Below are 13890 nucleotides of genomic sequence, written 5' to 3' on the forward strand. Positions count from 1 at the left end.
AGTACTTACATTGAGGTCAGAAGAGGTACTGATCTGCTTGTAGATACCTGATTCAGAATAGGCAAAGTCAGGATTTAAAACCTCAGGTTTGTAGAAATCTTCCAAAATGCTCATGATGCAGCGCCGGTCCCAGTCGTCGGTCACACGGCCGCCATAGTTGATCTCCCCAGCTGTGTATTTCAGAACCTGTAGGAGAGCCCACCATGGTTCTGATCCATGTCTGCATCATGAGCTTGTTCCCTTGCAGGAGGAGTGGCTCTCACCTTGTAGGGAATTTCTACATATTCATTCAAGAACATTTGCAGCTGGCTGATGCAGATGCGGAGGTCTCCATCTGTGAACTCATAGGGGATATTGAACCCCAGAGGCCCAAACTTTCTCCTCTCCAGCATGTTCCCATGGAAGAAGCAAAGTGACAGCAACAAGGATTTAAACTCTGTGACCTGTGGGAAGTGGGGAGAGGAGTTGCTCAGCTTGGGAGTAGACATCCTTGAAGTAAATCAGGTCCTTCTGGGACCTGGCAGAGCAAATGTTCCAATTCAGGAGTGTGAACTGGAGCTTGGAGATGGGGAAACCTCAGTCAGGCTGCTGTACTAGGGAAGGCCATGGCTCTCTCCTTGCTTAAAGGGAGTTGCAAGTGCTTTATGCCAGGCCTCCAAAATACTGTTGCTTCTGTTTCTCAAAGTAAAACTTCCAAGTGGCTCTTCACAGATGTGAGTTTATGAGAAACACCTCCTTCTCTAGTACATGGATTCTCTAATGGGGAGGAAGATCTATGCCTGGAGAGGAGCAACACCCAGGTGGAAAGCATACATTGGAGCAGGCACAGAATGGGGACAACAAGCCAAAGCACCTGAGTCTTACCTTGGAGCAAGAATTCAAGAAGTCATCATTGAAACTAATGTAGGACTTGAGCAGGTTGGCCTTGACCCCACGGGGGGGCTCGATGGTCATCTTGGAGCCATTCTGGAGAATGGACACTGGGAAGTGGTTGCTCGGTAGACTGGTGAGCCAGAGGCGAAAGTCCGGATGCACCTGGAAGTCCAGAAGGCAGCAAGCACTCAGAGGGTGCAGGCACAACCCCTGCACTGACCCTCTGGTTCTAAGGAGCCTATGGATGGGTCTGAACTAGAGCCTCCCAGGCTCCAGCCTCCTGCCTCTTATCCTCAGAGTGAGCATCTGCCCAGTAAAACATCTCACCTTGCCGGGGTCAATGGCCTCGATGAGTCTCTCCAGTGAGGGCATCCAGCTGGGGGCCAAGTGGCAGTTCTGGAAGAAGACCCAATTGCCCTGCTCCATGGCACTGTGCAACATGGCTTCAGCACGGGGGCCCTGCACAGGCAGAAAGAGAGGGCTCAGAGACCTTTCCCATGGCACACTGTGTCCTGCTGAGCAGGACAGGGAGGCAGCTCCCTGGAGCTCAGTGGAAGGACCACTGTCCAGAGCTATGGCCTGGCTTTGCCCCCATGGCTCAGCTGGATCTTTGCTGTTTGATGACAAGGCAAAGTTTTTTACAGCTTTTATAAGCCTGTGAAGGAGGGTGGAGGGAATAGAAGAAGTGCAGATGAATTTGAGACGTTAGAGGGCACTGTAGTGGCAGCTGCTGCAGCTCCCGCCCCAAGGGGGTAGGAGCAGAAGCTTGGTGAGTAAGGGCCCTGGGGCATGAGGGTGTTTTCACAGTGCTGCAAATGTTTGGCCTACTTGGAGCTTGGTGAGGGTGATACGAGTGCTAGGACACTGTTGTTCCACATATGCACTGACAGCTTACCTGTCCCTGGCCCAGAGAAATGGCAGAGAGCTTTTGTGTGAATTTCATTTCTTCAGCAAACTTGTAGAGGTCGGCAGCAGGGTCAGTGCCTGGGGACAGCACAAACACCAGGGGGGTGGTGGCAGTGGAGTCCTTAAACACGATTGAGAGGTCAGTGGTCTGCAACAGAGAGTTGGTGAGAGTGGAGAGGCTGTAGTGGAACCATGCAGCACCTCCTCAGCCTTCCTGGCCTCCAACTCTCCTCTAAGTCTCCAGCATCCTCTTGGGTGCCAAGGCCAGGAACATGATCAGTGAGGACAACGTACAACTCTCCTCTGGCCGCATTACAGTCAGGCTGTTCATTACATGAACCACTTTCCCATTCACCATTGGAACTCTTGCCTTGTACACCTGCAGTATCTGCCCCCTCCTACTGTGGTTTAACTGGTGGACATCATAAAGGCTATCCCTCATCTAAGACACAGGTATTTCCCCAGCTGTGGGAGGAACAATGTGACTGCAGAGGGGGACAAGCACCTTCACTGCAATTGGCGGCTCATTTATCACAAGCTCAAGGCCTCCTGCTCCATTCCTGTCCCCACCAGCACCTGCTCTTGCCCGGTTACCTGCGGCTCGATGAAGCGCTGATCCAGGTTCAGGACCACAAAGTCCTGCATGGCATTGGTGATTTTGTCTCCACGCAGACACCGCAGAACCAGAAGCTTCTGGAAGGCATCAAGCTCATCTTGCCACTTCCCGGGCAAAGGCTCTCTGCAAAGCAATTAGGTGCCTTTTGGGGGGATGTGCTAGATTCCACACAAGTACCCAAGTTGACTGCAGGCAGCTATTGGGGCTTCATAAGGGACAAGGACCTTCCAGTCCCCTGGCTGAGGTTGCTGTCTGTAGCTCTGAAGCCATCAGTATGCAAGACAGAACTACTTCCACTGGGGAAGCAGCAAATACTACTGTGCAAATACTACTACTACAAATAGGGCATTAGGATAAGGCTCTGCCTTGGGCAAGAAATGGTCACCCCTGAGGAGACAAGGCAGTGCCTCATCCTTTCCCTTGCATGGCACTGCGCTGGGAGCAGAGCTGGCACTGTATCAGCTCCTCTTGCTCTCCCAGGGATGTCATGTGCAGTAGAGCTAAGCTGACAAAGCAGAGGACACTTGCCTGTGAGGGTTGGGGCTGTCAAAAATGGTCCTGAACCCTTCAAGGTTGGCTGCAAAATCATTGTCGAAGTCAGAGAAATTCTTCAGGCTGCTCATGGCCAGGATGTCTCCCCATGCTCTTTCGTTCACCCAGGCTGGAGCTGGGTTGTCCTTCATCTCCTTTATGGCCCCTCCTGACAGCAGGTACCGCCATTCATCCTGGGAGCAGGATACGATTTGGTCACGGATAATGGCCTACCCGCTGAGCTCAAGGCACATGGTGCCATATACAATTAAAATCCTCTATTGTCCTTCTGGCTGCTCTCCTGCCAGGTGTGTGTGTCAAGGAGTAACTGAGCTGGATGGTCTGGTGAGACCAACATAGCAACTGCTCAGCTCCCATTCTCTGCTAACCCCTGTCTGCTCCCTCTGAACTCATTAACCTTTGCAGCAGTCCAGCAGCAAACTGACAAAAGCTGCAGGTGATTCAGGCTAGGCAGCTCTGCATGTAGACACTGGGAACAGTTTGAAAGCTGAATAAAGACAGAGGCCCCTGTGTTTGTCCATCAGGCTGCCAAGCCTGTCGCTACCCCAAGGAAACAAGGCTCCTTTTCCACCCAGCACACAGTTCTAGGGGCTGAACAGGCTGTGCTTGGGCTGCCCTGATGGGATCCCTTCAAGGACTAAGGTGACTTGCTCACCATATCGATCCGCCCCTCATTCATCAGGATCCGGGCGCTGACCAGGAAGGCAAACATGAGCTTGTGCTTCTCGAAGAGGCTGCGGCACACATTGCAGTAGAGACTGAAGGTGATGTAGTTGTTGATGTTCTCTACCCGCTCTTTCAGCTCCTCTGAAAAAGGGCAGTAAGGGTGGTAAGTGCCATGGGGGATGTGGAGGGTGCTCTGAATGTCAGCTCTGGGTTCCTGGTTACAGAGGCACACCCCCACCCTGTCTGGGAAGGAGAGAAGCTGCTCTCACACGCAGACTGGGTGCAGGTGTGGGATGAGGGAGAGGATAGGAGGGGGCTGTTCTGGGCAGGCACCTGATTTCTCAGAGTTACGGATCCCCAAGAGGAAGATGTTGAGGAACCACTCGAGTGAATACTGGTACATGGGGTCCACGTTGGACAGGTCTGAGACACAGAAGTAGAGGATCTGCGAGCGGACTGCCACAGGCACATACTGCATGCGGGTGATGTTGATGTCCTTCTCTGTCTGCTCTGCCACCGCGACCTTGGCCTGGAGGAGGGAAGGAATGTCATGATTAGTGGAGTGCTGGCAGGGGATGCACAGCTGCAGGGGGAAGAACACCTTTCACTTCTGACCTGGATCTCTCCTGCCTTCAGCTTGGATGCCTCCAACACTTTGATGAGTTCTAAGTCATCTACAGGGTTTCCTTCAGAAGTGCTGAGCCGATACAGGATCTGGTCTTCTATCTCCTTTAGTTCCTGACGCATCTGGGCATTGCTAACAATTAGCTGGTTTCTATCTTCTTCTAAGTCAGGCCGCTCTGCAGCCACCACTTCTCCCAGCAGTTGGTCTTCCAAGCCACTAAAACAAAAGCCACAGAAATGAGGGTGGCAGGTGAGAGGGCAACAAGCCCAAGTGTCTGAGGACTGCAAGGAATGATGCTGAGCAGCACGGGCAATTAATGGGGTAAAAGCAGGTACCTGGGGGAGAGGGTGAAGTTGATGAGAGTGAGCTTTGTGGAGACCTCAGGGCTGTAGTGAGGGTTGGGCAGCTTGGTGGTGATGTACATCTTGAAGTCTTCATGGTAGGGGATCACTGTATCCCCCAGCTTCAGCACAGTGCTGCCTTGCTGTTTGAAGGTCTGTACCAGAGAAGGACAAATACAAGAAGGCTGGGATGGTTACCTCTTGTGAGGGAAGGCATCCTGCTGTGCCCTGGGCTCTGCAATGAGGAGAGAGTCTGAAGGCTCTCAGGACAGAGGAACTCCAAGCTTCCCTGTGGAACTAAAGGCCTAAACATGAAGACAGCATTTGTATTTCAGGCCCTGCCTCTCAGGCAGAGATGCCTGCTGGCAGAAGACCAGTGTGTGCAGGTGGCTGTCAATGCCCTGGCCAAGGCATGGGATTCACTCATCCATGCAAGTTCTGCCTGCCCACGGAGACCTACAAACACACCACACCCCACGGCACCCTGACCACCTGGGCCCTTACAGCTCAACCAGGTACCACTGCCCTCCTTGCCAAGGTGAGACACAGGACCTCTTTCAGCAAGACAGGCTCAAGGACTGGATCCAGCTCCTCGCCAACATTCTCCAGCAGGAAGGGCTTCCCAAAGGTAATGGTGTTTTCCAGAGTGGAGAGGAAGTCCCGGTCATTCAGCTTGGCCACCTCTAGGCTGTTTTCCCTCTCCTGAATGCAGAGGCAGGGGAAAGTAAGGTTTCTGTGGTGTCCTACCACCTTCACATCCAGCTCTGGTGCACAGTACACCTCTCACTGGACTGATTTAGCTCCCTGGGGCAGCAGAAATAATATCTTTTCTTCCTCAGCTAGACTTGGGCTGTTTTGGCAAGTTTATTCCACACCAGCAGGCAGTAGAGACGACTCAATGAGGGAGCAAAAAAGGAAGAAATAGGGACAATCTCCTTCACAGACCCATACTCCTCTGGAGCCCCACACTCCTAATTCAGGGCAGAGCCTGCAAAGTGAGAGCAGGTGGGTGGGAAAAGCCCTCAGGGAGCAAAACAGGAGCAGCTGCCTCAGTCTCCTGCCTGATCCTTCAAAAGGGCAGTAAAGCACGTCTCTGGAGTAGAGGTGGTGGTTAGGATTTCCAGCACTGTGGTAGTATGGACTGTGCCCAATAGCCAGGTAATGCCACCCTGATATTTCTCTGTCCTAGAACTCTGAAAACTGTTATGGGAGATGCTGGTGTTGTTTTGTGAGGTGAAGGCTCCTAGAATGTTAGCAGAGAGCCAGCGTGGGAATCCAATGTCTCACTTGCTCAGGGCTCCTCCTGCCCTATCCCTGAGAAGGGAAATCCACCTGGGATGAATGTGTATGTAGAGGACTGTCTGGTGCTGGTTAGGTTGGGTTGGCATAGCTTGGGGTTTTGCAGCTCTAGAGCCAAAGCCTGAGGTTGCTCTGCACCGCTCCTGACAGAAAGCTGTTTCCCCTATCCTGGCTTTCCTCCCCACAGCTCTTACCAGATTCTTGATCCACTTGTTTGCTTGACCTTGTGGGTCTATGTAGTGGGTCCAGCGCAGGGAGAATCGGGTTATTACCCCATTCTCCACAGACAGGGCATCGTTGGGTAAACCAACAATCTAAGAGAGTAGAAAAAGTTGTTGGGACACCTGGTAGTGCACATAGGTGACCAGAGAGAAGCCCTTGCTGCCCTAGCCCCTGAGAGCTCCCAGTGGGTGGACAGGGGATAGTGGTGAAGGTACCTCTGCCAGGAGCTAAGTCCTGGGAAGGGGCTGTGCTGTGGGGTCAGGCTTGGGCAGGCTATGGCCAGAGCTTGGCTCTGGGCCTGGGGTTTGTAAAGGACAAGCCTTACAGGTAAAGGCTAATGCCTTCTTTGCTGCTGCCCAGGCCTGGCAGCAATTCCAGTTCTGCAGTGTGGAGATACTTGGCCATTATCCAGCTGCTTGGTTTGGGGCCTGTCCTTTGGCAGAGGTGATCTTGGTGAGGGGTGAGCTGACTGGTTTAGTCTTTACCTGAGGCCCCTTCTTCCTCAAGTATTGTTTGGTTTGGCTTTTTTTAAAACTTGCCTGCCAGGAGTGGATTTCCACAGGGTCTCCCAGGGTGTTGATGAGGCTTGCATCCTCACTGTGGGGAATGTTGTTTTCGGCCAGCTCCCTCATCCACTCCGTGGACAGTGCTGCACGGTAGTCTCCCTGCCATGAGAAACACCATCACAGCTTTTCTTTGTGTTGCAGCTGGTCTGTTGTGAGTATCTAAACCTTCCTGTTCCCATTCAAATGTGCAGCCTCTGGCACAAGTGGAGAGAGATCCTGGAAGGCTCTCACACCCTTGTGTCCTATTCCTTTCTCCCTGGCCAGGACAGCAGAGCTACAAACTGAATTCTGAGCACTGCAAACTTACTGTGAAAGGGCCCAGGTAGGCCACAAAGCCAGCTGCAACCAGCACATCCCCAGAGCTGTTGTTGATTTTGTCATCCAGGCCCTCCACAGTGTCCTGCCAGCGCACCTTCTCATCAGCCAAGCTGTTGATGAGCTGTGGGATAAGTTGCACATGTGAGAGATGCTACGTGGTCTAACCTTGTATCCTGGACCTGGATAATGTTGTTGCTCTCTGGATAATGCTGCAGGTGACTTTGGTGACCAGAGGCTGGGGTGGCCCCTAACATATTCTAAATTCTGTTCCTGGCTTTAAGCACTCAATCCTGGGATTACTGGGCTGCTCTAAGCTGTCATGGAGACCCACTGTTAGCTGAGGAAGCTGTGCACAGGAGGACAGCAACTTTTTACATCAGTGCCTGGCTAGCTTAGCTTTCCAGTCCTGTTGAGCTGCTAAGATCAGGCCATGTAGCTTCAGTCTGGGATTGTCATGAGCTGCAGGCACATGGATGTTTTCACTACTGTGCTGCTTGATCTGAAATCGAGTTGCCTCACATAAGTAGGCAGAACCCAGCTCTGTCCCTTACCACATCAGCACGGGCCAATCTCTGCAGACACTGCTCACACTTCCTTTCCAGCTCCTCCTTATTGGCTTTGCAGGCCTCATACTTTTCTTGCAGCTGGGCAATGCCATCCTCAACATCCTTCAGGCGTTGCTTAGCTTTGTCAAGGACCACTTGAGTGGCACGCAGGTCTGCCTCTGCCTCCCGCAAGGCTTGCTGGGGAGACATGCACAAGGAAACAGTGGGTGCTTTGGGTCTGTGGTCAAGCTTGTCTCCCAAAAGCCAGAGACCTTGGAGCAAGAGTTGGTTTTCCATAAGAGTGCTTGCTGCTAAGTTCTAGCCACTGATATCTCAGTCAATCCAATCCCTGGATGACAAAGGAGTTACACCCTGACCTGCAGAATGTGGTGATTCCCAACATCTGCAGAAGAGAGCTGCTAGTATTGTGTTCCCAAACACCAAAAGCAGCTGGGTCACAGAGTCTCTTACCCGCTTGGGCTCCACGACCTTGGCCACGAAGTGGTACTTGTGCATGGCACGCACCCACTGGCAGATGGAGGTACAGGCTTTGGAGACCTTGGCAATGGCAGCTGGCTGAAACTCATCATTGTCAATGTAGGGCTGGATGGCCTTGATCACACTGTCTGGAATATTGTCCTGCAAAGAATGGTGGAAGACAAGGAGACTTTCCTCAGTCAGATCTCTAGCATGCTCATCACTGATCGCCTGAGGGCTTCCCCCAGAGGCAGCAGCACCCCAGGTACCCGACAGGGGTGGCATCACACTGGAGGAATCAAATTGCTGTATGGTGAGTTCTGGGAGCCACAACTGTGGGATTGAGTAAATCCCTTCCCATACCACTTCTATCTAGCTCATCCACACAAAAAAGCAAGGGGACAGAACGTGAAGACTTGTGTGTCTGGGTCCTATTGCACAAAGCAGTGAAGTGCACCCAACTCCCATGAGGGCTTCCAGGCCAAATACACCCTTATCTTTGGTGTTGCCTACAAGAAACTCAATTTGTTGCTGCTGTGAGAAGGAGTCTGTGAGGAAATACCTGATCCCAGTCACAGCTTACCTTATCATAATCATACAGGCTATTCAGGAACTGCACTGGGTCCTGGAGGAGGGCCCTGCCTGGCTCCCAATAATCATCCACCTTGGTGCCTATCTTTTCTCCTGCCACCTTTTTGGGCTTTTTTCCATGCATAATGCAGACAGCTTCAATCACAATCTTCACACCAAGGGGAGGCCTCTGAAGGGCTCGTACCTGCAAAACCCAAATGGAAACAGTGGGTTAACCTGATTCCCTGGGAGATGGGGTGCTCATCCCTCCCTCAGCTGGACCAGAGGTAGGACACAGAGGATGCAATACACAGGCAGGAAGGACAGAGGCATTTGAAGGGAAAACTGGTTATCAGAAAGGGCATGGAGCAAACTAAACACAGGCTGAAAAAGCCTGCTTGCTACTCTAATTGATGTGTCCCTATGTGCAGAATATACCTTGGCAAAGGAGCTGAATCTGTGTGGCCATAGGGAGAAGGCTGCATGGAAATGAAGCACAGGCAGGCTTTCTCCCTTGTTCCATGGGCTCTTTATTTGTCTTGTACCCCACCACAGTAATGAGCTGGTCTTCAACACTTGTGGAGGGACTGCTTGAGTTTCCCCACAAGCAGGCACCTAGGAGGGCTGCTGCAGCACCCTTGAGATGACTGTGGGCATCAGGACCTCTGAGGATAACTCCTGCTTTTTCCCTTCTAGTGCTGACCATCCTTGCCATGTTCAGACGGAGATATTCCCGGGCCTTCCCACAGGACACTGTCAGCAGAGCAGCGGACTTTATGGCAACGCTGAGGCTGATCTACCCCCATGCAGACACCTTCTGTGAGAAGGACTTTGAGTGGCTCTTTGACTGCCCTGAGACAAAGCAATTTCTCGAGTGGTTCTGTAGCACAATGGGTGAGGAGAACGTGCTGAGCCCAGCTGAGGTGGAGGCCTATGAGGCCCTGCTGGCTGCAGGCAAACCCATCTTGGAAGGCAGTGCCCTGGAGGAGGCCCTGCAGATGTGCTGCCAGGTGCCACAGCTCCCGAGCTCGATAGTGGATGAAGGACCTTCTCAAGTGGCCCTGCAGCAGGAGCTTCAGGAGCTGAAGCACTATCGTGACCGCCAGCTCTGGAGGTACAAGAAGCTGTTGGCTTGGATAAACAAGCTGCAGCAGGAACAGAAGTATTTGGAGAAGGAGGAGAAAGTGGTGAAGCAGAAGTTGAGGACGGCTCAAATGGACCTGAAAGCAAAGATCTTCAAAACTACAGCTGAGTTGAGGCAGGTCAGCGAGACTGCAAAGCAGGTGTCAGAGTGTCATGGGAACATGGGGATGGGCAAGCTGCCAACACTGCTGTGCCAGATAGATCTTGCTCCTTACCTGGAGCAAGAACAACAAGCTACTGATACATTTGACAGCTTCATCCAGCAGGTCCTACCAGAGAGTGTCCAGGCTCCAGATGTTTGGGAAGCGAGTGCACAGAGAGAGAGCAGCCTGAAGGAAGGGCTGAAGGCTGAGACACAAATGGAGTCATACTGTGAAATACCAGAAGAAAGAAGAGGAGCTTCTTATCAAGAATGCACAAGGACACTGTGGGGGGTAGCACCAACAAACTGGGGAATATTGGTCCAAGACTCAAAGGCAGAGCTCCTAGTGGAGGGAGGGAATGAGAGAGATGTATTAAGCATGGAGAGTGAGGAGAGAGATGGCAGCCAGGGAGTCACAGAGAGATGGGACACCAGGAAAACATCAATGCCAAAAAATCTTGGGACTGATGAAGATGAGCTGCTGGAGGACCAAGACAGCTTCTGGAAAGAGCTGGGCCAAATAGAGACAGCATATATCTGTGCCCGGAGGGAGGTTATAGTCACAGCAGCAAAAGTGGAAGGCACCCGTGCTGCACTGGAGTGGGCCCAGAGGACTCTGGAAGCTCTTGAGGATAACCAGGTAAGGTCCCATTCCTCCACCATCCTATGTGGCAGGGTCTGCCTGTGGCACAGACAGTCCCTCCTGCTGACGACTGGAGCACAGGTGACAAGTTGGGAGGGGGTGGCGGAGCCAGGCAGCGCAGTGTCACCAGGCTGTTTGTGTCCCCCTGCACACAGGCTGTCGAGGCTGAGTTCCAGAGCCAGGCTCCTGTGCTCCAGAGGCAGCTTCATGCCCTGTGTTTCAACATCACACAGATTCTGACACACCAGCTGCCGCCCCTGCTCAAGGCAGAGGCCCGCCACTTTTGCCTGCCCATCCTGCACAAGCACTTCAGCCTGGAAGTTGCCCACCTCCAGAACACTGCCAGGAGGCAGGAGGAGGTGGCTGCGTGGCGTTTGAGCCAGCACAGCCGCCTGGATCTGCTGGAGCTCCAGCTGGAATGGGAGAAAAAGGAGCTGGAACAGAAGGCTGCTTGGCTGGAGAAGATTGAAACCATCACCAGGGAATCCCAGACCAGGCCGCAGAAGCAGCAGAACTACTTTGGAGCTGCCAGGCCCTCCCAGAAGGGTCATCCACACAAATGGATAGACCCCAAAGACCTCACTGCTCTACGGTAAGGGCCTGGTGGGGTGGGTTCTGAGCTTGAAGAACAAACTAGCTGTGGGGACAGTGGCATAGGAATGGCCAAGACAGGCAGCAGACCCAAGCTACCAGACACACTAGCAGTGCTCTTCTGCCAGTGCACAGCCACTGTGACTCCACAGTGGTGTGAAGTCCCTCAGATCTGCTTCTTTCTGGCTGGCTTGAACTGATAAAGCAAAGTACTCCATTGGAGAATGGAATGAGTACAGAGGACAGAAGTTTTTTCTAGAATGTTAAGGTAGAGAGTGTAGAGGCAAGTCTTCAGCCATGGAGGAGAGCTGGGCCACAAGTTGCTTAGAGCAAGGCTTTTCTCTGACTAGGTGTCTTGCATTGACTGGGTTTTCTTAGTCTTCCCCACACAGTTTTGGAGTAGCTGGTGCTGGTATCTGCCAAAAAGAAATCATACATGGCTCTTGAGCTAGCCTGCTCCTTTACAGTGCTCTTCCTAGAGCTCCTTGACACAAGATGCCCACCGGGAGTGGCTGTCTTCTCATTGCTGACATACATCAGCTCACATCTTAGTCTTACAGTGCACAACAACCTCAGAGCCGTGTTCTTTCTCAGTACTGGTGCTATATTCACAGCTCTGGCTGGCTGTCCCCTCTCACAGGCTCTGGGACATGCTGATGGGGGAAGATCAGGAGAAGCAGCCCTTCCGCAGCTACGAGGCCATGGCAGCCAAGTGCTCCCAGCTGGTTCAGGACAAGAGGGCACTGGAAGCCCAGCTGGAAGCTCCTATGCCCCATGTTTCTGCCCTGGAGTCCTCCATAGAGGAGCTCTATCACCAGCTGTATGACAGCTCCAACCAGCTGCAGGTGTCCTTGCCGGTAAGGAAGCCCTCCTCCTCCTCCACCCCTGGGCCTTGCTGGGCAGCAGCAAGGGAGCACAGAGAGTCTCCTGCCATCCTCCCTGGGTGCAGGGGGGGACAATTCCCTGCCTCTCAGCCACAGAGGGAGGGGAGGTTGGCCTATCCTTGCCTTCTCCCAAAAGCCATCCAGTGAAGCAGCAGCTGGCTATGGGACAAAGGTGATTCTAACTGTGTCTCACGTGTGCTGTTCAGTGTAGAGATTGGGGTGCCTTAGCCAAGGTGTCCCAGTAAGCCACCTCTGCTCCTTGGACTGGGAGGGTTTGGAGGCCAGAGCTGGGTGGGTAGTTTGTTTCTGGGGGGCTGAGCTGTTCCATAGGTATAAGGAAAATCCCCTTATTTCCCCATGTTCACACGAGTTTGGGCTGTGTCCCTTAGGAGATCTCTGAGCTGATGCGCCAATTAACCATCATGCAGAATGGCCTCTACCAAAAGCTGACACACCTTCTGAGTGACTTGGAGATCAAGCGCAGGTCTGTGGAGAACCCCATCCTGCAGGCAGAGCGCAACCTCTATGTGTATTTTTACTGCAATGAGGATCGGCTGAGAGAGATGGTGGAGGAGCTGGAGAAGCAGGCATCAGCTTCCTCCAAGGGACCCCCAAGGGAGCTGCCCTATGGAAAGGAGTAGGTCAAAGGGATCCTTGCTCCTGCCACAGTAGTGGTGTCCTCTTTTGGTTGGGCTGAGTCCTTAATTCTGGACTGGTAGAGAACTCTGGCGGTCTCTGCTCTGGGTACAGGTTACTTGGGTTATGACCTGGCAGCTGGATTTAAAAGAAACTAGGAGCTTCGGAGTGTCTGGGTTTCTTGGTGCTGGTTTAGATGATGTGTAAGAAATTGATGCATCTTGTGGCATTGGAAGCCTTGGATAGACGAGACACTTCTTGTGCCAGCTCTACAAGGGGATGGGTGCTGGGGGCAAGTGGACCAACACTGTGCCTTTCCCCACTTTCTGAGGAAAGGGATTTTGTCTGTTTTTGGGAAAATAAAAAGGTGTGTTACTCACAACTCAGAGCAATGAGGCTGTCCCTGAGTGGTGATATCCATACTTATTGAGTGTGCTGTCTTGGCTATGGACTGTGATGCTTGCAGGCTCAGAATCGCCCTTTTTCTCACTAGACTATTTCAAATCAGTATTCCTTAAATTCAGCCTGCTGCCTTTTCTTTGCCTGTGATGGATCCTTTTCCAAGAGCTTGCAGGTTCAGGGTGCTGCCAGCTCTGTCCCTGTGCCTCACAGTCAGTAGTTGGGGTTGCTTGGTGGTACCTGCTGCCTACCTCCATGGACAGGCACATGTGAGCCCTCTTCCACAGCCTCTCCAGGACAGGCTGGAAACACCCAGGGGCCACTTACTGCCTTTCTGCCTTTCAATTTGCACCTGAAGGAGTGAAGGTGAGAAGCTGCAGAGGCAGCTGCCCAGAGTGAGCCTGGGAGAGGAGGATGAATGGAGGAAAGGCTGGGAATGTTGCAAGCCTGTTGAAAGGAAATCGTTGTTGACCAGAACCAGCTCTGCCTCCCTCTCCCTTGACACAGTTACCTCTGTAACATCATTTCTGTTGAGGTTCTTCAGGCTGGCAAGAGCAGCATCCAGGGCTGGGAGGGCTTCATCCAAGTCCTTCTGAGCATCATCTGCAATGGCTTGAGCTGTCTGAGCTTTCTCATTGGCCTTTGCCTCCTCAGCCTGCACGGAAATTCTTGTCTCTTCAGCCACAGCTGTGTCCACCTGCAACACCAGAGACAGCTTCAGAAGCATGCTGGAGGCAGAGCTTGGCTTGGCACTGCTAGGAAAGGATCACAGCTGTCCTGGCAGGTTGTGTGTCTTCTTCCAGCAGATCTCAGAGACCTAACTGCTGCAGTGGATGCCCTTCCTGCACCATCCTGGGAGAAGGTTTTTGTCAGCCT

At 52.6% G+C, this 13890-nt stretch overlaps 2 protein-coding genes across 2 annotated transcripts in view; one reads left to right on the forward strand and one right to left on the reverse strand.

Moving 5' to 3' along the window:
* The window catches only part of DNAH1 (dynein axonemal heavy chain 1), a 67063-nt gene that overhangs the window by 2857 nt on the left and 50316 nt on the right, over nt 1-13890 (reverse strand). Inside the window, exons 54-72 of the mRNA XM_066327093.1 lie at nt 13526-13711; nt 8590-8781; nt 8001-8168; nt 7536-7727; nt 6974-7105; nt 6640-6765; nt 6073-6192; nt 5132-5281; nt 4574-4734; nt 4229-4454; nt 3947-4142; nt 3603-3754; nt 2920-3120; nt 2374-2514; nt 1769-1927; nt 1201-1332; nt 865-1035; nt 264-443; nt 10-186 (exon numbers count right to left, since the gene is read on the reverse strand). Of these exons, the coding sequence (XP_066183190.1) occupies nt 10-186; nt 264-443; nt 865-1035; nt 1201-1332; nt 1769-1927; nt 2374-2514; nt 2920-3120; nt 3603-3754; nt 3947-4142; nt 4229-4454; nt 4574-4734; nt 5132-5281; nt 6073-6192; nt 6640-6765; nt 6974-7105; nt 7536-7727; nt 8001-8168; nt 8590-8781; nt 13526-13711 (3162 nt within the window). The remainder of the gene's footprint in view (nt 1-9; nt 187-263; nt 444-864; nt 1036-1200; nt 1333-1768; nt 1928-2373; nt 2515-2919; nt 3121-3602; nt 3755-3946; nt 4143-4228; nt 4455-4573; nt 4735-5131; nt 5282-6072; nt 6193-6639; nt 6766-6973; nt 7106-7535; nt 7728-8000; nt 8169-8589; nt 8782-13525; nt 13712-13890) is intronic.
* Nucleotides 9290-13007, forward strand: LOC136366184 (HAUS augmin-like complex subunit 3). The gene is made up of 4 exons (XM_066327083.1): nt 9290-10501; nt 10660-11096; nt 11736-11952; nt 12369-13007. The coding sequence occupies exons 1-4, from the start codon at nt 9290-9292 to the stop codon at nt 12618-12620; spliced, it is 2118 nt and encodes a 705-aa protein (XP_066183180.1). The 3' UTR covers nt 12621-13007.

The sequence above is a fragment of the Sylvia atricapilla genome, chromosome 11 (assembly GCF_009819655.1).
Source record: "Sylvia atricapilla isolate bSylAtr1 chromosome 11, bSylAtr1.pri, whole genome shotgun sequence".
NCBI lineage: Eukaryota > Metazoa > Chordata > Aves > Passeriformes > Sylviidae > Sylvia > Sylvia atricapilla.